Source organism: Pseudoliparis swirei, chromosome 15 (assembly GCF_029220125.1).
Source record: "Pseudoliparis swirei isolate HS2019 ecotype Mariana Trench chromosome 15, NWPU_hadal_v1, whole genome shotgun sequence".
Lineage (NCBI taxonomy): Eukaryota > Metazoa > Chordata > Actinopteri > Perciformes > Liparidae > Pseudoliparis > Pseudoliparis swirei.
In genome coordinates this window covers 347,820-371,510 of record NC_079402.1, presented here as the reverse complement: position 1 = coordinate 371,510, position 23,691 = coordinate 347,820, and the positions used below count along the sequence as shown (strand labels likewise).

At 54.2% G+C, this 23,691-nt stretch overlaps 1 protein-coding gene across 4 annotated transcripts; it reads right to left on the bottom strand.

The window, feature by feature from the left end:
- Positions 1–1,145: 1,145 nt before the first annotated feature.
- Positions 1,146–22,392, bottom strand: fpgs (folylpolyglutamate synthase). Of its 4 annotated transcripts, none has more exons than XM_056432259.1 (15): positions 22,202–22,392; positions 20,711–20,836; positions 17,692–17,745; positions 15,249–15,331; positions 13,358–13,472; positions 12,698–12,775; positions 12,472–12,533; positions 11,085–11,187; positions 10,934–11,011; positions 10,719–10,866; positions 8,818–8,901; positions 3,581–3,731; positions 3,179–3,254; positions 2,676–2,742; positions 1,146–2,188 (listed from the first exon to the last, which is right to left on the bottom strand). In XM_056432259.1, exons 1-15 carry the CDS (start codon positions 22,355–22,357, stop codon positions 1,833–1,835), a joined length of 1,737 nt encoding a protein of 578 aa, XP_056288234.1. In that variant the 5' UTR covers positions 22,358–22,392; the 3' UTR covers positions 1,146–1,832. The 4 variants fall into 4 exon arrangements, with proteins under 4 accessions (XP_056288234.1, XP_056288235.1, XP_056288236.1 ...); XM_056432260.1 differs by having other exon boundaries at positions 15,249–15,313; XM_056432261.1 differs by having other exon boundaries at positions 15,249–15,258; positions 22,202–22,367.
- Between the last annotated feature and the right edge of the window lie 1,299 nt (positions 22,393–23,691).

Genomic DNA, 23,691 nt, shown 5'->3' with positions numbered 1-23,691 from the left:
TACATACACACATATATATATATGTCGGCGTGTATATATTATATACACACATATATCTACACATAAATTCAATTCAGTTTATTTGTAGAGCCCATTTTCACAAATAATAAATTGATCTGAGGGCTTTACAATCTGTCCACAGACATCCCTGACCTTTGAACTTTGACCTCACATGGGATCAGGAACAACTCCCAACTAACCCTTCACGGGAAAAAATAGGGAAGAACCCTTCAGGAGAGAAAAGAGGAGGATCCCTCTCCAGGATGGACAGAACAATAGATGTCATGTGGTCATATGACATCTATTGTTCATCTGGTCACATGACATCTATTGTTCATCTAGTCACATGACATCTATTGTTCATCTGGTCACGTGACATCTATTGTTCATCTGGTCACATGACATCTATTGTTCATCTGGTCACATGACATCTATTGTTCATCTAGTTACATGACATCTATTGTTCACCTGGTCACATGACATCTATTGTTCATCTGGTCACATGACATCTATTGTTCATCTGGTCACATGACATCTATTGTTCATCTAGTCACATGACATCTATTGTTCATCTAGTCACATGACATCTAGTATTCATCTGGTCACATGACATCTATTGTTCATCTGGTCACATGACATCTATTGTTCATCTGGTCACATGACATCTATTGTTCATCAGGTCACATGACATCTATTGTTCATCTAGTCACATGACATCTATTGTTCACCTGGTCACATGACATCTATTGTTCATCTGGTCATATGACATCTATTGTTCATCAGGTCACATGACATCTATTGTTCATCTGGTCACATGACATCTATTGTTCATCTAGTCACATGACATCTATTGTTCATCTGGTCACATGACATCTATTGTTCATCTGGTCACGTGATCCTCTGTTGCTCTCCTGAAGGGTTCTTGCCATCGTTCCTGAGCCTGTGAGGTCAAAGGTCAGGATGTCTGTGTACAGATCGTAAAGCCCTCAGGAGTTTGTGATTTTGGGCTATACAAAAATAACAAATTGAAATGTGATCAAAAGGTAGACGTCAGGATTATTGTATACACCAGTTATACGAGCATAAACACGTCCGTGCTTCATTTTTTATGAACATTCAACATTTCCAAATAACGAGGGATGCAATTTCATTATCTAGATTTTATTGACTCATTTTAAAGAAAGTGACAAGTTCCATTCAAGTGCATTTTCTTCTTGATTTGGAGGTTAAACTCAGCTGAGGTCACAGGATGGATGTGAATGAACTTCCATTCAAACTCATGACCTCACATGGAGTCGCCATGACAACATAAGACTCAAATACATAGGTACACATTAGGCCGAGTACTTTATAGTTTTAATATCTTTCAAAATGGTACAATAACTGTATGTTAGGGTCATTTAAATACTATATATAGAATTAGATTTAGTCGCCCGTATCCATCTGGTAACACCGTTACGGGATGTACACGTCAAGACAACGAAACGTGTATGAAACAGAAGAGTCAAGGCCAAATGAAAGGAAATGTTTAGAGTTACAAGTAGATAACCAAAAAACTCAACTCCATGAAGCTGTTTTTGTGCAATTAATGTAATATTGTAAAAACGAGCCCCGAGCTCGTGGCGTCAGTGAAGGCAACGTACGCGCCGCAGTCCACGGAAACAGATTTGGCGTCAAGTAAGACGAGAGATGTTCATCTGTAAGGCTCTGGGTGAAGCTTAGCATCGGATACCCGGGGGGAGCTAATCCCACTCAGGTACACACCTGAAGTCACTGTCCTCAGATTTCTTCCACAAAGCAACATGTAAACCGTTTGAAGTCGACGTGGTCGTTCACCTGGAGGACGCCGGGTCCAGGTGTTTGAGGACTCCTCCCACCAGGTGGAGGCTCCCGGTGACCAGGATGTGGATCTCGGCCGCGTCGCACAGCGGAGCCGCTTTGGCCCGGATGCTGGCTTTCACGGGGAAGTCCCTCTTGGCCGAGCCGGCCAGCACCGGGTCTCTGCCCTGGGTGATCCACTGGAGGGCGCTGAGGATGCAGGGGAAGACCAGGGTGTCGGTCTTCCTTTCAGGGACCGGGTCCAGGCCTTCGATGAGCAGCTGAGGACCTTTGTGGAGATGCCAGCTCCTCTCGTTGTCCAGGCAGCGCGTCAACATGTTCTCCACCGAGACGTTGAAGTTCTGCTGGTCTGAGGGGAGGAGGACTACGGTCAGCGGGGTTCTGGTTCACTTGGGAAACAAAACCACCACAATAATGTTCACAGGACCAGAATAAAGTACGACAGGAAGGACCCTTTTCAAATCGCTCTTCAGTGGAGACGAGCAACAGTTCTACTTTTAGGAAAATGTGCTTATTGGCTTTCGTTATTCTTCATTTTAAAATGACTGTTGTATTTAAAAAAAAATATATATACACTTTTATTAATCCCCAAGGGGAAATTAGTTCTCTGCATTTAACCCATCCTTAGTTATTAAGGAGCAGTGGGCTAAAGTGATGTCATCAAGCGGAGGTTGGTTGTGTCGGGATGGAGACCAACGGATTCTTCATAAAGAACCTTCTACAACTGGACCGGAGCCTTCACTCGTCAGCTCAGAGAGGAACCCTGTGGACCCCAGTGACCCCCAACGTGGCTGAACCTTTCCTCTGGCCCAGGTGAACCAGCTCCAGAGACTCACCTGCGTCGCAGGACGCGATGTCTTCAGTGATGTTTGGGCAGAACACGGCAAAATCAAAATGACACGGCTGAAAAGAGGAAGTCAGCCGTGAGTCAGGGTTCAGTTTCATCCTCCAATCAGGTGACAGATTAACCAACGGTCCTCACTAAAGCGTTTACAGCCTCAAATACGTACGTCCATATCATTACACTTTAGAAGAGTAAAAAGGCTCCAAGTCTAATGTGAATAATAAGACGTCCAATAACATTGGAGGTCAGCGGTCTAATGGTCACGTGATTCATCTCAAGTATGGCCGGAGGAGGAAGAGCCAATCAGAAAGAAGAATTTGGTCTTCGTTCTTAAAAACAATGACATTTACGAATCAGTGAAATCCTGAAGATCTCCTGTAGCAAGTAACATGGGCAATAAAACATACATTTATACACACACATGTATATATAAATACACACATGCAGCCCATCCCTGAACTGTCCAGGGGGGCGACTGTGTGGCGCTGTCCTCACCAGCAGCAGCTTCAGCATGGCGGCAGAGTCTCTCTCTCCGGTGGCATTGAACAGCACCACTCTGGCCACGGGCCCCCTGCAACACACACATGGCCCTGCATCAGCTCTCCCACCAGACTCATGTCCCCTGTGGAGACACCCGGAGGACCCGCTGGGCCTCAGCCTCATGTCACCAGGTCCAACATGTGGTCTGTGAGGGGAGTCTGCACTCAAGCAGCGGCTTCACTGTCTGAGGGCAGGAAGAGACACGGGACAGGGTGCTGCCCTCCTGCAGTGCCTCTCCCCACCACCAGGAGGGAGTCAGGGTGCTGCCCTCCTGCAGTGCCTCTCCCCACCACCAGGAGGGAGTCAGGGTGCTGCCCTCCTGCAGTGCCTCTCCCCACCACCAGGCTGACGACTCACCGTGCGGTGTGTTCATGCTGCGCGGCCGTCTCTCTGAACCAGGCCACACAGGCCTGCATGCTGCGCATGGTGTGCGCTCCATCCAGGAAGTAGGACACGGCTCCGTGCTTCAGGGTCTGGTTCCTGCCGGGCCACTCGGTGTCCGCCAGACCTGAACAGACCAGAACATCCTGAGAGACCACACGGCTACAGGGACACGAGCATAGGGTATTGCGGCTGCATTAACCGGTTTTACACCGAATACCTTTTCAACATAGCAATAAAGTGAAACCTGTGAAAAACTAAACAAATATTTGGCAATAATGAATTTTATACTGAATACATTTTCAAAACAATACCTTCAACCTGCGCGGAAAAAATGTGCAGATATGCGTGTCAACTTGTATTAGTATTCAGTGTTTCCCCTAGGTTTACAGCTTCAGGGGGCGGGACTAGTGCCGCTAGCCATGTTGGTGCCCTAAGCTTAAGTTTAAGATTAGCGTTGTCGACGGGGGGGGGGAGGAGACTTCAATAGTAGGTAGACGAAAATTCCGCCACCCTGTAATCTGGTATTAGTATTGTGGTATTAGTGGCTGCTATGGGGTCGCAGGCTTGATACGGCCACTCTCAATTCATGCTCAATGTCGAGCTCTTATTTTGAAGGGCTGAAGCAGAAAAGCCACTCAATTCACGCTCAATGTCGAGCTCTTATTTTGAAGGGCTGAAGCAGAAAAGCCACTCAATTCACACACAATGTCGAGCTCTTATTTTGAAGGGCTGAAGCACAAAAGCCACTCTCAAGATTGTCTTTTGGCAAAACGCCAAGAATCAGCGAGTCTCGTGCCCACCGTAACATCAACATGTCCAAGAAGCTCCAGGCCACATGTATTGATGACCGTCTGTAAACTTTCTGCATTTCCTCCTGCGACCACTAGAGGGGAGCGCCCCACAGTTTGAGAACCACTGCATTAGACCACCTCCACTCGGGCTAACCAGAAGCCATCGCTGACGGGGAAGTCCACCGGCTCCGAGGGCCAGAAACGAGTCCTTCAGAGCCGGGGATGAAGAGCGAGAGCCAACCGGTCCCCCCAGGAAAACAAGACGACACAAGACCACCACTTCAGAGAGAACAGAGCCACACGGAGCCTGTGGCTGGCATCCAGACCCTCATGGACCACAAGCCTGTGGCTGGCATCCAGACCCTCATGGACTACAAGCCTCAACACCTGGAGTAGCAGCACACTGAGCACCGGAGTCCCTCAGGGCGGTGTGCTGGGCCCACTGCTCTTCACCCTGCTGACCCACCACAACGCTGGTGGGGCTCATCACCGCAGAGTGACCATGAGGACATGTGACTCCCTCAGAGTGACCATGAGGACATGTGACTCCCTCAGAGTGACCATGAGGACATGTGACTCCCTCAGGGTGACCAGGAGGACATGTGACTCCCTCAGAGTGACCAGGAGGACATGTGACTCCCTCAGGGCGACCAGGAGGACATGTGACTCCCTCAGGGCGACCAGGAGGACATGTGACTCCCTCAGAGCGACCAGGAGGACATGTGACTCCCTCAGGGCGACCAGGAGGACATGTGACTCCCTCAGAGCGACCAGGAGGACATGTGACTCCCTCAGAGTGACCAGGAGGACATGTGACTCCCTCAGTGTGACCAGGAGGACATGTGACTCCCTCAGAGTGACCAGGAGGACATGTGACTCCCTCAGAGCGACCAGGAGGACATGTGACTCCCTCAGGGCGACCAGGAGGACATGTGACTCCCTCAGGGCGACCAGGAGGACATGTGACTCCCTCAGAGCGACCAGGAGGACATGTGACTCCCTCAGGGCGACCAGGAGGACATGTGACTCCCTCAGAGCGACCAGGAGGACATGTGACTCCCTCAGGGCGACCAGGAGGACACGTGACTCCCTCAGGGCGACTAGGAGGATTGATTGATTGATTGATTGATATATTTATTTGTCGTTTGCCAGAGTACAGGTACAAAAGCATCGAAATTACAAGAAAGGGTGGATGAAAGATTACAGCATAACATGAGGGAAGAAGGCGAGAAAAAACACCAACCCCCCGACTATGCCCCGAGAGGGGTACAGTGTGGAGCAGCAAAAAAACCCCGTAGCACATAAGCACCTACAATTTAGACATGACTTGCAACGGTAGGAAGGGGAGGAGGTAATCCAACAACTGGGTGATCTAAGCCCATCCATTGGGGGCAGAAGGTAACCAGCACCGACAAGCAGCCAGCCGGTCCGGCGCCAACACAGCAGCGCCAGCACAGCCCGTCCGGTCACACTGGGGGTGAAAAGCAGGCGAAGGCGTGGGATGGGGGGAGGGGGGTAGTGAATGCGAATCAGTATTATTGAAAGTTTGTGTGCGTGTTCTGGTATGTCGTCCTCCCCCAGGCCACAACAGACAGAGTTCTCAGTCCGCAAGATGGTCGTTGCCATGGAGATAGCCTTGAAAGGTCCTGGGAGAAAACAACCACAGGTGTCTGTGGATAGGGGGAAAGGAATGAGAGATTCTCGTTTCAGTGATCTTCGGGGGAGTTGTTGTTCCAGTAACGGCCTTGGCCAAGGCCCGTCCGGGTAAGGGAGCCGAAAGCAGATAAGATTGGGATTGTTTGGTCTTCCAGTAGCTGCATTTTTTGCGCAACCACTATTCCTCCATCTTCCTCCCGTTTGCCAATAGAATTTCAAATCGATCCACTTTCATTTGCAGAGCCGTCAGCTTCTCCACGATGTTATCATTCTGGCGGTTTAATGCCACAGTCTGAGTGCCAACAACTCTACCCAACGCGTCAATCATGTCGGGCAGCCTTAGGGGGCTTTTTACAGCTGTCACCGTTTCCTTAATTTTCCGATAAGCCAGGGCAGCACCAAATCCAAACAGCAGAAATCCTGTAATCATAGTTCCGAATAGGTAGATGTCTTCTACGTCCTCCAGGAGGACATGTGACTCCCTCAGGGCGACCAGGAGGACACGTGACTCCCTCAGGGCGACCAGGAGGACACGTGACTCCCTCAGGGCGACCAGGAGGACACGTGACTCCCTCAGGGCGACCAGGAGGACATGTGACTCCCTCAGGGCGACCAGGAGGACATGTGACTCCCTCAGAGCGACCAGGAGGACATGTGACTCCCTCAGGGCGACCAGGAGGACATGTGACTCCCTCAGGGCGAGCAGGAGGACATGTGACTCCCTCAGGGTGACCAGGAGGACACGTGACTCCCTCAGGGCGACCAGGAGGACACGTGACTCCCTCAGGGCGACCAGGAGGACACGTGACTCCCTCAGGGCGACCAGGAGGACATGTGACTCCCTCAGAGTGACCAGGAGGACATGTGACTCCCTCAGGGCGACCAGGAGGACATGTGACTCCCTCAGGGCGACCAGGAGGACATGTGACTCCCTCAGGGTGACCAGGAGGACATGTGACTCACCTCTCAGGGTGACCAGGAGGACATGTGACTCACCTCTCAGGGCGACCAGGAGGACATGTGACTCCCTCAGGGCGACCAGGAGGACATGTGACTCCCTCAGGGTGACCAGGAGGACATGTGACTCCCTCAGGGTGACCAGGAGGACATGTGACTCCCTCAGGGTGACCAGGAGGACATGTGACTCCCTCAGGGCGAGCAGGAGGACATGTGACTCACCTCTCAGGGCGAGCAGGAGGACATGTGACTCCCTCAGGGTGACCAGGAGGACATGTGACTCCCTCAGGGTGACCAGGAGGACATGTGACTCACCTCTCAGGGTGACCAGGAGGACATGTGACTCCCTCAGGGCGACCAGGAGGACATGTGACTCCCTCAGGGCGACCAGGAGGACATGTGACTCCCTCAGGGCGAGCAGGAGGACATGTGACTCCCTCAGGGCGACCAGGAGGACATGTGACTCACCTCTCAGGGCGACCAGGAGGACATGTGACTCCCTCAGAGCGACCAGGAGGACATGTGACTCCCTCAGAGCGACCAGGAGGACATGTGACTCCCTCAGAGCGACCAGGAGGACACGTGACTCCCTCAGGGTGACCAGGAGGACATGTGACTCCCTCAGGGTGACCAGGAGGACATGTGACTCCCTCAGGGCGACCAGGAGGACATGTGACTCCCTCAGGGCGAGCAGGAGGACATGTGACTCACCTCTCAGGGTGACCAGGAGGACATGTGACTCCCTCAGGGTGACCAGGAGGACATGTGACTCCCTCAGGGCGACCAGGAGGACATGTGACTCCCTCAGGGCGACCAGGAGGACATGTGACTCCCTCAGGGCGAGCAGGAGGACATGTGACTCCCTCAGGGTGACCAGGAGGACATGTGACTCCCTCAGAGTGACCAGGAGGACATGTGACTCCCTCAGGGTGACCAGGAGGACATGTGACTCCCTCAGGGCGACCAGGAGGACATGTGACTCACCTCTCAGGGTGACCAGGAGGACATGTGACTCCCTCAGAGTGACCAGGAGGACATGTGACTCCCTCAGAGTGACCAGGAGGACATGTGACTCCCTCAGGGCGACCAGGAGGACATGTGACTCACCTCTCAGGGTGACCAGGAGGACATGTGACTCCCTCAGGGCGACCAGGAGGACATGTGACTCACCTCTCAGGGTGACCAGGAGGACATGTGACTCCCTCAGGGCGACCAGGAGGACATGCGACTCCCTCAGGGTGACCAGGAGGACATGTGACTCCCTCAGAGCGACCAGGAGGACATGTGACTCCCTCAGGGTGACCAGGAGGACATGTGACTCCCTCAGGGTGACCAGGAGGACATGTGACTCCCTCAGAGCGACCAGGAGGACACGTGACTCCCTCAGGGCGACCAGGAGGACACGTGACTCCCTCAGGGCGACCAGGAGGACACGTGACTCCCTCAGAGTGACCAGGAGGACATGTGACTCCCTCAGAGTGACCAGGAGGACATGTGACTCCCTCAGGGCGACCAGGAGGACACGTGACTCCCTCAGGGTGACCAGGAGGACATGTGACTCCCTCAGGGCGAGCAGGAGGACATGTGACTCACCTCTCAGGGTGACCAGGAGGACATGTGACTCCCTCAGGGTGACCAGGAGGACATGTGACTCCCTCAGGGTGACCAGGAGGACATGTGACTCCCTCAGGGTGACCAGGAGGACATGTGACTCCCTCAGGGCGACCAGGAGGACATGTGACTCCCTCAGGGCGACCAGGAGGACATGTGACTCCCTCAGGGTAACCAGGAGGACATGTGACTCACCTCTCAGCGTGATGGCGCTGGGCTTGAAGGGCGCCGCCAGACGCAGCTCTGCGTCCTGCTGGCCGGGGGAGGGGCAGCTCTGATCTGTTGAGGACAGGGTTCAGTCTGACGGAGCGTGAGCTTCATACTAACCCAGACGAGGAGCAACAAGAGACAACATGGAGCAACAACTGAACCATTAAATGTACAGAAGAATATGAAATAAAGTGCTTGGGCAAACGGGCCCTTCACTTCACGCTCCAGCAGCCGGACTTCAGCTCTGCCTTTAACACCATCATCTTCATCATCTTCATGGTCTGTATCTCTGCTGCAGGACGAGCTCTGTTGGCTCAGTCGGAGAAGGGGGTCCAGATGTCAGTCGGCGAGGGCTTTGAGGTGGACTTCATGACCAGAGGGTGATCTGTGCTCGTTGGGACGGAGATGATGGCGTGAGTCCAGGAGGCGATGAAGATGCCTGAACGCCGAGGCGGTCTGTTGACTCGTCGCCGGGGGTCCAGAGTGGGGCTGCACGATTATTTTGATCAACGTTGAGATCACAATCATTGATCTCTTCATTTTAGGGCCGCCGTCTTGGTTCAAAGAACAAGGACATTAGTTCCTGTTACACTCTGATGGTCCTAAGATATCACTTTGGACCCACAATGACAACAGAGCACTGCTTGTTCATGTCCATGTTGTGCTACATTCCAGCTAATGCACATGTCCTTGCATCAAAATACAACTCATACGGTTCTGACCTCAAGCTCAATAGAAATAACATGTTTACCCAAAATAAAAGGGCTGGTCTTTGGTAGGTGACGACACGCTGCCGCTCTGCAGGGGCTGTTCTGGTTCAGTGAGCTAGCGTTAGCCTTGGGTTCAGTGCGCTAGCGTTAGCCTTGGGTTCAGTGAGCTAGCGTTAGCCTTGGGTTCAGTGAGCTAACGTTAGCCTTGGGTTCAGTGAGCTAGCGTTAGCCTTGGGTTCAGTGAGCTAGCGTTAGCCTTGGGTTCAGTGAGCTAGCGTTAGCCTTGGGTTCAGTGCGCTAGCGTTAGCCTTGGGTTCAGTGAGCTAGTGTTAGCCTTGGGTTCAGTGAGCTAGCGTTAGCCTTGGGTTCAGTGAGCTAGCGTTAGCCTTGGGTTCAGTGAGCTAGCGTTAGCCTTGGGTTCAGTGAGCTAGCGTTAGCCTTGGGTTTTGTGAGCTAGCGTTAGCCTTGGGTTCAGTGAGCTAGCGTTAGCCTTGGGTTCAGTGAGCTAGCGTTAGCCTTGGGTTCAGTGAGCTAGCGTTAGCCTTGGGTTCAGTGAGCTAGCGTTAGCCTTGGGTTCAGTGAGCTAGCGTTAGCCTTGGGTTCAGTGAGCTAGCGTTAGCCTTGGGTTCAGTGAGCTAGCGTTAGCCTTGGGTTCAGTGAGCTAGCGTTAGCCTTGGGTTCACAGGTGAGCAGACCGTTGCTTTGTGCCTGTCGTGATGGGATAGGCATGGTGTTGAGGGGTAGCAGTGGTCCAGAATGTTCTCCACTCTGGTTGGCTGTGTATGTAGGAAGTTCATGACTGAGGTTTCCTTTGTGAAGTCACCAAGGACAACGCCTCAGGAGTCCGGGTCGCTCCGCTCCCCACAGCATCTGTTGGCCGAGTGTCCGCTGTGCCTCCATGTCGACCCCGACCAGGGTAGATGAACGGCCTCACGGGGGAGTCAAGGGGTTTGCAGTTGATAAAGGATTCGGGTGAGGAGAGCAGCACCTCCTGTTGAGGAACAGATTCCTCCCGCCCTGAACAAGGAGTCCGGTACCGAAGTTAAGAGAAGAGTTGGAAATACGTCTGCAGGACTTGTTTGAGCTCATCTGGTAAAAGAGCGCCGGCTTAGGGTAAACACAGCATCTTAGTAACGTGGATGTCTTCTAACCCTGACATGCAGGTCACCTTCCCACCTGGTAGACATCTTTTATGCAGCCAGGCGTGACTCAGCTGGAGGGCCAGGGAGGCGTTGGAGCGCTGGTGCTGCCCGGCCAGGCCCAGACACAGAGGTCCACAGTCTGCCTGGTAGTCCTCCAGCTCCGGACACACCCACAGAGGACACTGCAACACAGGGGGAGCATTACAGGAACACCTCCCTCCTGACGGGACGCTGGGCCCGGCCACTCACGCTCATCTCTGAGGCTCTGCTCCTCAGCATCGCCATGGCGTCTTCTGGCTGCTTCACCGTGAAGGCAGGAACCCCCGACTGAAGACACGATGACAGCCAATGAGCTCACGGACCAATCACACGCCAGCACCGATGAGCACGGACAACACACCTTGAAGATGCCACCTTTCTGCCAGGCGATCTTTTCAATGGTGTCTCCAAGAATCTGAGTGTGGTCTATCCCCAGAGAGGAGACGCCACAGACCCACGGCCTCCTGAGGAGCCACAGAGAGCGTGATGGTGAATCCAGAACTACAGGCGGGATCACCAGAACCACGTCATCTGGACTTTAAACACGAGTCCAGATGTCCTGTTGCACTCAAGGACAACAAGTAGAACGAGGACAAACACACTGTCCCTACACAATGAATAAATACAGATATGCAAATACAAATAAATAAATATAAGACATATAAATATAAATGAATATAGATAAATGTAAATATATAAACCTATAAGGGATGTCGTACAGATTAAAAAACCCTGAGGATCACATCAAAATGTAATTCACTGGAATAAAAGATCTCAAACAAGCAGTCCAGTTCCATCTGGCATCCAACTACAGAACCATTCATTAAAGCAACACGGTGCTGGCCATGCAGGGTTTTTCCTGGGTCAAAATGGGTCTTCGGTGCTCCCAAAAAAATTGTTGGCGCGCTATGCGCGCACCGTTAATTCATGCAGGTCGGACTGTTGAGTGAGTGATCAGCAGCTGGCCGCTCGGTCCATTCACGCACCTCACAGTTGCGTATTGATCAGACAAGAAGACACGCTTATCAACTCCAGTGTTTCCCCTCCCATTATAACAGGGTGAAATCTCCCTCCCCAAACAATTCTCGGCTCGCGCGACAGAGCGATGCGCGCGCCGGCATCGAAGCTCTGCCGTGATGCGCGCACACGGGTGAGCACACTCTCACCTCTCACCCCACCCCCTCCGTCAACAACTCTTCTCGGCTCGCGCGCACCAGAGCTCCGATGCCGGCGCGCGTCTCGCTCAGCGGTGATTTTTTTTTTTGTGTGTTCCTCCATGTCTCAACAATGTGAGGCTCCGCCCACCACACTGTGGACGGCAGTCAATATTTGACAGCAAAGCACTCGCGTGGTCAGTGGGGCTTCAGACTTTGGCCAATAGCACAACACGATACGGTCTGTTGGAGGAAGAGCACCCATTGGCTACCGGAGAGAACCTGGATCCTCAGCAGACGATGAACGTCTCTACGGTCTGGAGACACTTCCCACGCAGTCAGCATCAACCATTACATGACGATGACTATAAATACTACGACCAATCAATCACGCTGTCCTTCATACCACAACCAAGTGGACCTTGTAAATAGTGTGTGTGTGTGCTGAAGCTTCATTCTCTACCCAGCAACATGGTGGTGCTCTTCTATAGACAGACAGTCTTTGTTCAATCTGAAGTCCTTTTAGAACAAGTTCAGGACAGAAATGAAAGATGTGGCCATATTTGAAGTAAAGAGCTTCATGTGGAGTCTTACCTGATAACGTTGGTGCAGTCATACGCCCCCCCGATCCCAACTTCCACCACAGCCACGTCCACCTGGACACAAGAGTTCAGAGGACGGTCATCATGCAAGGAAAAACCTTTTGACCGTGGCCTCAGACCGTGGCCTCGGACCACCACTGAAGCGAGTAGAGACGGAGCTCCAGGGCCCAACGATCTCCAACATGGACTCCTCCCTAACCCAGAGGCCTGCAGCGTACCTTCTCCTGAAGGAACACATGGAAGGCCAAGATGGTGAGGAAACGGAAGTAAGCAGGCATCGTCCCTCCGAAGGCGTCCTGGAGGTCAAAGAGGTCAAAGACTGAAAGGAGCTTTCATGTCGTTGTCTTCACAGTTCAATGCATGTCCCTCTGCTCTGGCCTTCTCCATGGCTCACAGGACACGGACATTTAAAAGAAGGACCCGATTCGTCTAAAACATTCAAAGAATCCAGCGGCACGCTGAGGTAAGCAGAGGCATCCTGAGGTCTGTCCTGAGGTCTGTCCTGAGGTCTGTCCTGAGGTCTGTCCTGAGGTCTGTCCTGAGGTCTGGTCCTGAGGTCTGGTCCTGAGGTCTGGTCCTGAGGTCTGGTCCTGAGGTCTGGTCCTGAGGTCTGGTCCTGAGGTCTGGACCTGAGGTCTGTCCTGAGGTCTGGTCCTGAGGTCTGTCCTGAGGTCTGGTCCTGAGGTCTGGTCCTGAGGTCTGGTCCTGAGGTCTGGTCCTGAGGTCTGTCCTGAGGTCTGTCCTGAGGTCTGTCCTGAGGTCTGTCCTGAGGTCTGTCCTGAGGTCTGTCCTGAGGTCTGTCCTGAGGTCTGTCCTAAGGTCTGGTGGACACCGAGACGAGGCCAACAGACGGAGGCTTCAGTTACCTGTCGACCTACCTTACTCTCATCCAGCCGACCGTAAACCTGCCAGAAGTATTTGGTGAAGAGCTCCTTTCCAATGGGCTGTCCGTTGATCCGTATCCGCTCTCTGACTTGAACCAGATGAGGAGAACTAGAGCAACGAGGACAACAGAGGAGCGTCAACCAGGAGAACTAGAGCAACGAGGACAACAGAGGAGCGTCAACCAGGAGGACTAGAGCAACGAGGACAACAGAGGAGCGTCAACCAGGAGAACTAGAGCAACGAGGACAACAGAGGAGTGTCAACCAGGAGGACTAGAGCAACGAGGACAACAGAGGAGCGTCAACCAGGAGGACTAGAGCAACGAGGACAACAGAGGAGCGTCAACCAGGAGGACTAGAGCAACGAGGACAACAGAGGAGCGTCAACCAGGAGGACTAGAGCAACGAGGACAACAGAGGAGCGTCAACCAGGAGAACTAGAGCAACGAGGACAACAGAGGAGCGTCAACCAGGAGAACTAGAGCAACGAGGACAACAGAGGAGCGTCAACCAGGAGGACTAGAGCAACGAGGACAACAGAGGAGCGTCAACCTGGAGGACTAGAGCAACGAGGACAACAGCGGAGCGTCAACCAGGAGGACTAGAGCAACGAGGACAACAGAGGAGCGTCAACCAGGAGGACTAGAGCAACGAGGACAACAGAGGAGCGTCAACCAGGAGGACTAGAGCAACGAGGACAACAGAGGAGCGTCAACCAGGAGAACTAGAGCAACGAGGACAACAGAGGAGCGTCAACCAGGAGGACTAGAGCAACGAGGACAACAGAGGAGCGTCAACCAGGAGAACTAGAGCAACGAGGACAACAGAGGAGCGTCAACCAGGAGGACTAGAGCAACGAGGACAACAGCGGAGCGTCAACCAGGAGGACTAGAGCAACGAGGACAACAGAGGAGCGTCAACCTGGAGAACTAGAGCAATGAGGACAACAGAGGAGCGTCAACCAGGAGAACTAGAGCAACGAGGACAACAGAGGAGCGTCAACCAGGAGGACTAGAGCAACGAGGACAACAGAGGAGCATCAACCAGGAGGACTAGAGCAACGAGGACAACAGAGGAGCGTCACCAGGTCACATGATCAGCCTGCTGCTAACTGATCCAATGGGCTCACTGAACAACAGGAAGGACAGGAGAGAGAGAGAGACAGACAGACAGACAGGAGAGAGACACAGGAGAGAGAGACAGACAGACAGGAGAGAGAGAGACAGACAGACAGGAGAGAGACAGGAGAGAGAGAGAGAGAGAGAGAGAGAGAGAGAGAGAGAGAGAGAGAGAGAGAGACAGACAGGAGAGAGAGAGAGAGAGAGAGACAGACAGACAGGAGAGAGAGACAGGAGAGAGAGACAGACAGGAGAGAGAGAGACAGACAGGAGAGAGAGAGAGAGACAGACAGGAGAGAGAGACAGGAGCGAGAGAGAGACAGGAGAGAGAGAGACAGGAGAGAGAGAGAGAGACAGACAGGAGAGAGAGACAGAGACAGACAGACAGGACAGAGAGACAGACAGGAGAGAGAGAGAGACAGACAGACAGGAGAGAGAGAGACAGAAGGCCTCCCGGGGAGCTCAGTGAAGACTTCCTTGACTCAAATGATTTTCCTCCAACCAAAATATAAATAACTGTTGCCAGCTGAGTGAAAGTAGCCTGAGACCTGGAGGCCGAGAGCAGCTCTGGGGTCAGTCCATCGCCTGGAGCGTCGAGAGCAGCCCGACCAGGGCTTCTCATGCAGTCAGGTCAATAGGGAACAGGAGAATGGGCCGAGGACGTGTGAAGCTTCTGGCTGAGCTTGTCCTCCCTCTCGTCCTCCCTCCCGTCCTCCCTCCCGTCCTCCCTCTCGTCCTCCCTCTCGTCCTCCCTCCTGGACGTTTACCTGTAGAATCCTGTGCGGAAGCCATAACTTCTCAAGATCTGCTCGGTGAAGGCACACGTTGATCCCTGAAACACATGAGAGGCCTGAGAGAGAGGTCAGCAGAGAGGTCAGTCTACATGAGCAGAGAGGTCAGTCTGCATGAGGAGAGAGGTCAGACTACATGAGCAGAGAGGTCAGTCTACATGAGGAGAGGCCTGAGGAGAGAGGTCAGTCTACATGAGGAGAGAGGTCAGTCTACATGAGCAGAGAGGTCAGTCTGCATGAGGAGAGAGGTCAGTCTACATGAGCAGAGAGGTCAGTCTACATGAGGAGAGGTCAGTCTGCATGAGGAGAGAGGTCAGTCTACATGAGCAGAGAGGTCAGTCTACATGAGGAGAGAGGTCAGTCTACATGAGCAGAGAGGTCAGTCTACATGAGCAGAGAGGTCAGTCTGCATGAGGAGAGAGGTCAGTCTACATGAGAGGTCAGTCTACATGAGCAGAGAGGTCAGTCATGAGCAGAGGTCAGTCTGCATGAGCAGAGGTCAGTCTACATGAGGAGAGGTCAGTCTACATGAGGAGAGAGGTCAGTCTACATGAGGAGAGGTCAGTCTGCATGAGGAGAGGTCAGTCTACATGAGGAGAGAGGTCAGTCTACATGAGCAGAGAGGTCAGTCTGCATGAGGAGAGAGGTCAGTCTACATGAGCAGAGAGGTCAGTCTACATGAGGAGAGAGGTCAGTCTACATGAGGAGAGGTCAGTCTGCATGAGGAGAGAGGTCAGTCTACATGAGGAGAGAGGTCAGTCTACATGAGGAGAGGTCAGTCTACATGAGCAGAGAGGTCAGTCTACATGAGCAGAGAGGTCAGTCTGCATGAGCAGAGAGGTCAGTCTGCATGAGAGGTCAGTCTACATGAGGAGAGGTCAGTCTACATGAGGAGAGGTCAGTCTACATGAGGAGAGGTCAGTCTGCATGAGGAGAGAGGTCAGTCTACATGAGCAGAGAGGTCAGTCTACATGAGCAGAGGTCAGTCTACATGAGCAGAGAGGTCAGTCTACATGAGGAGAGAGGTCAGTCTACATGAGGAGAGAGGTCAGTCTACATGAGCAGAGGTCAGTCTACATGAGGAGAGGTCAGTCTACATGAGCAGAGGTCAGTCTGCATGAGCAGAGGTCAGTCTACATGAGGAGCAGAGAGGTCAGTCTACATGAGAGAGGTCAGTCTACATGAGCAGAGAGGTCAGTCTACATGAGCAGAGAGGTCAGTCTACATGAGCAGAGAGGTCAGTCTACATGAGCAGAGAGGTCAGTCTACATGAGCAGAGAGGTCAGTCTACATGAGGAGAGGTCAGTCTACATGAGGAGAGAGGTCAGTCTACATGAGGAGAGAGGTCAGTCTACATGAGCAGAGAGGTCAGTCTACATGAGGAGAGAGGTCAGTCTACATGAGGAGAGAGGTCAGTCTACATGAGCAGAGGTCAGTCTACATGAGCAGAGAGGTCAGTCTACATGAGCAGAGGTCAGTCTGCATGAGCAGAGGTCAGTCTACATGAGGAGCAGAGAGGTCAGTCTACATGAGGAGCAGAGAGGTCAGTCTACATGAGGAGCAGAGAGGTCAGTCTACATGAGCAGAGAGGTCAGTCTACATGAGGAGAGGTCAGTCTACATGAGCAGAGGTCAGTCTGCATGAGGAGAGAGGTCAGTCTACATGAGCAGAGAGGTCAGTCTACATGAGCAGAGAGGTCAGTCTGCATGAGGAGAGAGGTCAGTCTACATGAGCAGAGGTCAGTCTGCATGAGGAGAGAGGTCAGTCTACATGAGCAGAGAGGTCAGTCTGCATGAGGAGAGAGGTCAGTCTACATGAGGAGAGAGGTCAGTCTACATGAGGAGAGAGGTCAGTCTGCATGAGAGAGGTCAGTCTACATGAGCAGAGAGGTCAGTCTGCATGAGCAGAGAGGTCAGTCTACATGAGCAGAGAGGTCAGTCTGCATGAGCAGAGAGGTCAGTCTACATGAGCAGAGAGGTCAGTCTACATGAGCAGAGGTCAGTCTGCATGAGCAGAGAGGTCAGTCTACATGAGCAGAGAGGTCAGTCTACATGAGCAGAGAGGTCAGTCTACATGAGGAGAGAGGTCAGTCTGCATGAGCAGAGAGGTCAGTCTGCATGAGGAGAGGTCAGTCTGCATGAGCAGAGAGGTCAGTCTACATGAGCAGAGAGGTCAGTCTACATGAGCAGAGAGGTCAGTCTACATGAGCAGAGGTCAGTCTGCATGAGCAGAGAGGTCAGTCTACATGAGGAGAGAGGTCAGTCTGCATGAGGAGAGAGGTCAGTCTGCATGAGGAGAGAGGTCAGTCTGCATGAGGAGAGAGGTCAGTCTACATGAGGAGAGAGGTCAGTCTACATGAGGAGAGGTCAGTCTACATGAGCAGAGAGGTCAGTCTGGTGGCCCCCCCTCACAGGCTCACCTTGCCCTTGGTTCCGGTCACATGGACGATGTTGAGATGGTCCAGTTGCTCCACCTTCAAACAACAACATGAGACACAGAACCCGTCACCATGTGGTCCAGCTCCAGTCCCGCATGTGGTCCAGTCCCCCAGGTGGTCCAGCTCCAGTCCCCCATGTGGTCCAGGACCAGTCCCCCATGTGGTCCAGCTCCAGTCCCCCATGATGTTATGGCGCCGAGGTCGCCCGTGTGTTTTTAAATACTGTTTCTGCTGCTCTTACACCAGAGACATTTTGTAAACGGAGAGGCCACGGAAACGGGATCTGCGCTGCCGGGCATATTTCTCTCCAACGTCCGCTCACTGTGCAACAAACTGGACGAACTCCAGCTGCTGGTGGAGAGACAGAGACTTCTCCTCATCCTCCGCTCTGTGTTTCACGGAATATCATCCACTGCAAACCCTTCTACACAACAATCAGCAGGCATGGTTCATCTGATTCCCTCATACAGGCAGAGACTAAAGCTCTGCAAACCTGTGGTGAGGAAGTTCAAGAAGTGGACCAGTGAGGCTCTGGAGGATCGTACTGACTGGGATGTCTTCAGGACTGCTAGCAACAGCCTGGATGAGTACACAGAGGCTGTAACTTCCTACATCAGCTTCTGTGAGGACAGCTGTATTCCATCCTGCTCCAGACTAAGACTGCAGAAGGACCAGGCATTCAGGAGTGGGGACAAGGACCTGTACACAGAGTCCAAATACAGGTTTAGCAAGGCGGTGAGAGATGCCGACTGTACTCTGAGAAACTGCAACAGCAGCTCTCTGTCTGGAGAGGGCTCAGGCAGATCAGCCCCACCAACAAGCCACAGACCATCCTCCAGCATCTGGACTCATCCTGTTTGTGGACTTCAGCTCTGCCTGCTGTTCTCCACAGCTGCACCTCCAGTCACCAGTCCGTCAAGCTCCTAAAGTTCGCGGATGACACCACCTCATGGCTCCATCATCTCCCAGGACCTCAAGTGCCATCTCCAAGAAGGCCCAGCAGAGGATGTTCTTCCTGAGGCAGCGTCCATCATCTGCTCGTCCAAATGTTGCACCTTCCACCAAAAAGTCCAGGACCAGTCCCCCATGTGGTCCAGCTCCAGTCCCCCATGTGGTCCAGGACCAGTCCCCCATGTGGTCCAGCTCCAGTCCCCCATGTGGTCCAGGACCAGTCCCCCATGTGGTCCAGTCCCCCAGGTGGTCCAGGTCCAGTCCCCCATGTGGTCCAGTCCCATGTGGTCCCAGTCCCCATGTGGTCCAGCTCCAGTCCCCCAGGTGGTCCAGGTCCAGTCCCCAGGTGGTCCAGGTCCAGTCCCCCATGTGGTCCAGCTCCAGTCCCCCAGGTGGTCCAGCTCCAGTCCCCCAGGTGGTCCAGCTCCAGTCCCCCAGGTGGTCCAGTCCCCCAGGTGGTCCAGCTCCAGTCCCTTAGAGACACGGCCTGGTCAGGGTTAGAGACACGGCCTCCTGCAGGGGTCAGAGGTCAGGGTTAGAGACACGGCCTCCTGCAGGAGGGTCAGGGTCAGGGTTAGAGACACGCAGAGGTCAGGGTTAGAGACACGGCCTCCTGCAGGAGTCAGAGGTCAGGGTTAGAGACACGGCCTCCTGCAGGGGCCTCCTGCAGGAGGGACACGGCCTCCTGCAGGAGGGTCAGGGTTAGAGACACGCCTCCTGCAGGAGGGGAGGTCAGGTTAGAGACACGGCCTCCTGCAGGAGGGGCCAGGGTCAGAGGTCAGGTTAGAGACACGGCCTCCTGCAGGGAGGTCAGGGTTAGAGACACGGCCTCCTGCAGCAGAGGGCCAGGGGTCAGAGGTCAGGGTTAGAGACACGGCCTTCTGCAGGAGGGGACTGTTTTTTCACACACACCAGGAGAACCAACAACAGGAGAACCAACAACAGGAGAACACAGGAGAACCAACAACAGGAGAACCAACACCAGGAGAACCAACAACAGGAGAACACACAGGAGAACCAACAACAGGAGAACCAACAACAGGAGAACACACAGGAGAACCAACAGGAGAACACACAGGAGAACAACAGGAGAACCAACAGGAGAACCAAACTGGGTCAACAGAGTCCACTAGAGTCCACTAGAGTCCACTAGAGTCATCTTCTACTAACGTGTCACAGTCGCGCAAGCTGCGCTCGCACCGACGCTGACGTCACAACACGCCCATGTGGTCCAGGACCAGTCCCCCATGTGGTCCAGCTCCAGTCCCCCATGTGGTCCAGGACCAGTCCCCCATGTGGTCCAGGACCAGTCCCCCATGTGGTCCAGCTCCAGTCCCCCATGTGGTCCAGCTCCAGTCCCCCAGGTGGTCCAGCTCCAGTCCCCCAGGTGGTCCAGTCCCCCAGGTGGTCCAGCTCCAGTCCCCCAGGTGGTCCAGGTCCAGTCCCCCAGGTGGTCCAGCTCCAGTCCCCCATGTGGTCCAGCTCCAGTCCCCCAGGTGGCCCAGCTCCAGTCCCCCAGGTGGCCCAGCTCCAGTCCCCCAGGTGGTCCAGCCCCCCATGTGGTCCAGTCCCCCAGGTGGTCCAGCTCCAGTCCCCCATGTGGTCCAGCTCCAGTCCCCCAGGTGGTCCAGGTCCAGTCCCCCATGTGGTCCAGTCCCCCAGGTGGTCCAGGTCCAGTCCCCCATGTGGTCCAGTCCCCCAGGTGGTCCAGCTCCAGTCCCCCATGTGGTCCAGCTCCAGTCCCCCAGGTGGTCCAGGTCCAGTCCCCCAGGTGGTCCAGGTCCAGTCCCCCAGGTGGTCCAGGTCCAGTCCCCCAGGTGGTCCAGCTCCAGTCCCCCAGGTGGTCCAGGTCCAGTCCCCCAGGTGGTCCAGCTCCAGTCCCCCATGTGGTCCAGTCCCCCAGGTGGTCCAGCTCCAGTCCCCCATGTGGTCCAGTCCCCCATGTGGTCCAGTCCCCCAGGTGGTCCAGGTCCAGTCCCCCATGTGGTCCAGTCCCCCAGGTGGTCCTGGTCCAGTCCCCCAGCTCCAGGGTCTGGACCCGGTGACTCACGGTGAGCCCGGCCCGCTCCAGGAAGCCCCTCATGACCTGCAGCTGCTCCGGTTGGCTGCGCTCCCGTCGGACCTGCTGCAGAACGCTGGCGTTGGTCTGCAGAGTGTTCAGCGTGCACACGGCCTCCTGCAGGAGGGGGTCAGGGGTCAGAGGTCAGGGTTAGAGACACGGCCTCCTGCAGGGGGGGGGGGGGTCAGAGGTCAGGGTTAGAGACACGGCCTCCTGCAGGAGGGGGTCAGGGGTCAGGGTTAGAGACACGGCCTCCTGCAGGGGGGGGTCAGAGGTCAGGGTTAGAGACACGGCCTCCTGCAGGAGGGGTCAGAGGTCAGGGTTAGAGACACGGCCTCCTGCAGGAGGGGTCAGAGGTCAGGGTTAGAGACACGGCCTCCTGCAGGAGGGGGTCAGAGGTCAGGGTTAGAGACACGGCCTCCTGCAGGAGGGGGTCAGGGTTAGAGACACGGCCTCCTGCAGGAGGGGGTCAGGGGTCAGGGTTAGAGACACGGCCTCCTGCAGGAGGGGGTCAGGGGTCAGGGTTAGAGACACGGCCTCCTGCAGGAGGGGTCAGAGGTCAGGGTTAGAGACACGGCCTCCTGCAGGAGGGGGTCAGGGTTAGAGACACGGCCTCCTGCCGCAGAGGGCCAGGGGTCAGAGGTCAGGGTTAGAGACACGGCCTCCTGCAGGAGGGGGTCAGGGATCAGGGTTAGAGACACGGCCTCCTGCAGGAGGGGGTCAGGGTTAGAGACACGGCCTCCTGCAGCAGAGGGCCAGGGGTCAGAGGTCAGGGTTAGAGACACGGCCTCCTGCAGCAGAGGGCCAGGGGTCAGAGGTCAGAGACACAGCCTTCTGCAGGAGGGGGTCAGGGGTCAGAGGTCAGGGTTAGAGACACGGCCAGTATTTCTCCTTGTGACTGTTTTTTTTAGCTCTGGAGTAGTTTCAGTTCACACACACACCAGGAGAACCAACAACAGGAGAACCAACAACAGGAGAACACACAGGAGAACCAACAACAGGAGAACCAACACCAGGAGAACCAACAACAGGAGAACACACAGGAGAACCAACAACAGGAGAACACACAGGAGAACCAACAGGAGAATACACAGGAGAACCAACAACAGGAGAACCAACAACAGGAGAACACACAGGAGAACCAACAACAGGAGAACCAACAGGAGAACACACAGGAGAACCAATAACAGGAAAACACACAACAGGAGAACCAACAGGAGAACCAACTCGTTTACACATGAAGTCTCTCTCCGGCAGCAGGGTCAGACCACGTGTCCACTGGGTCAACAGAGTCCACTAGAGTCCACTAGAGTCCACTAGAGTCCCGGTCCACCACACGAACCCCTCCAGTGTCTCTCGGTGTCGGCCATGTTTCTGTCTCTATCTTCTACTAACGTGTCACAGTCGCGCGCACGGCTAGCCGCTAGCAGCCGGTAGCAGCCGGTAGTAGCCAGTGCCGGCCCGGTAGGGGAGGAGCGGTACCTGGTAGTCCATGGCGGGTCTCTGCGGGGCCGTCTTGGTGCTGTAGAACCGGGCTGACCGGGCTGACAGGCCCGCACAACGACACGCCCAGTGCTGCTTTCCGAGCCGCGCGGCAAACACGGAGCCGCGCCGCCACGCGCTCCACGAGCATGCCATGGTGGAGCTGTCCCGGAAGCTGCGCTCGCACCGACGCTGACGTCACAACACGCCCCATCATGAATAACCAGCTTTTATAACACGTTTGTGAGCTTGTAGCGCGTGTAACTAACTAGCCTTCTACTTTGCTTGAAGATGGAACATACCATGTTTTCTAAATGGATCTTCATCGAGTCCTCATCATGATCATGAAGGCGTTCATTGAATCATGAGATGCTTTACGTGCGCGCCATGTTTACAGCCACAGACCATCTCCATGACAGAGTGACCACGTGACTCGCCCCCGCGTGACTTCAATCACACGCCGCCCCTCAGTGTGTACCTCAGCGTGTACCTCAGCGTGTACCTCAGGGTGTACCTCAGGGTGTACCTCGGTGTGTACCTCAGGGTGTACCTCAGTGTGGACCTCAGTGTGTACCTCGGTGTGTACCTCAGGGTGTACCTCAGTGTGTACCTCAGTGTGTACCTCAGTGTGTACCTCAGGGTGTACCTCAGTGTGGACCTCAGTGTGTACCTCAGGGTGTACCTCAGGGTGTACCTCGGTGTGGACCTCGGTGTGTACCTCGGTGTGTACCTCAGTGTGTACCTCAGTGTGTACCTCAGTGTGTACCTCAGTGTGTACCTCAGGGTGTACCTCAGCGTGTACCTCAGCGTGTACCTCAGGGTGTACCTCAGGGTGTACCTCAGTGTGGACCTCAGTGTGTACCTCAGTGTGTACCTCAGTGTGTACCTCAGTGTGGACCTCGGTGTGGACCTCAGGGTGTACCTCAGTGTGGACCTCAGTGTGTACCTCAGGGTGTACCTCAGTGTGTACCTCGGTGTGTACCTCAATGTGTACCTCAGTGTGTACCTCGGTGTGTACCTCAATGTGTACCTCAGTGTGTACCTCAGTGTGGACCTCAGCGTGTACCTCAGTGTGGACCTCAGCGTGTACCTCAGTGTGGACCTCAGTGTGTACCTCAGGGTGTACCTCAGTGTGTACCTCAGTGTGGACCTCGGTGTGTACCTCAGTGTGGACCTCAGTGTGGACCTCAGTGTGTACCTCAGGGTGTACCTCAGTGTGTACCTCGGTGTGTACCTCAATGTGTACCTCAGTGTGTACCTCGGTGTGTACCTCAATGTGTACCTCAGTGTGTACCTCAGTGTGCACCCGGAGCTGACACGTGGCCCCGGGTGGATTGGTGCGCACCCTGACAATAAATACATGGGAACTAATCAAAATAAATTAATAGTTTTTAGTATAATTTAAAAGTTGGATGATATGTTTACTTGTCCTCCCAGAGAGCCAAGAGCTGTCAGAGGAGTGCTTCTAGGTATCAGATCAGGTTATTGAT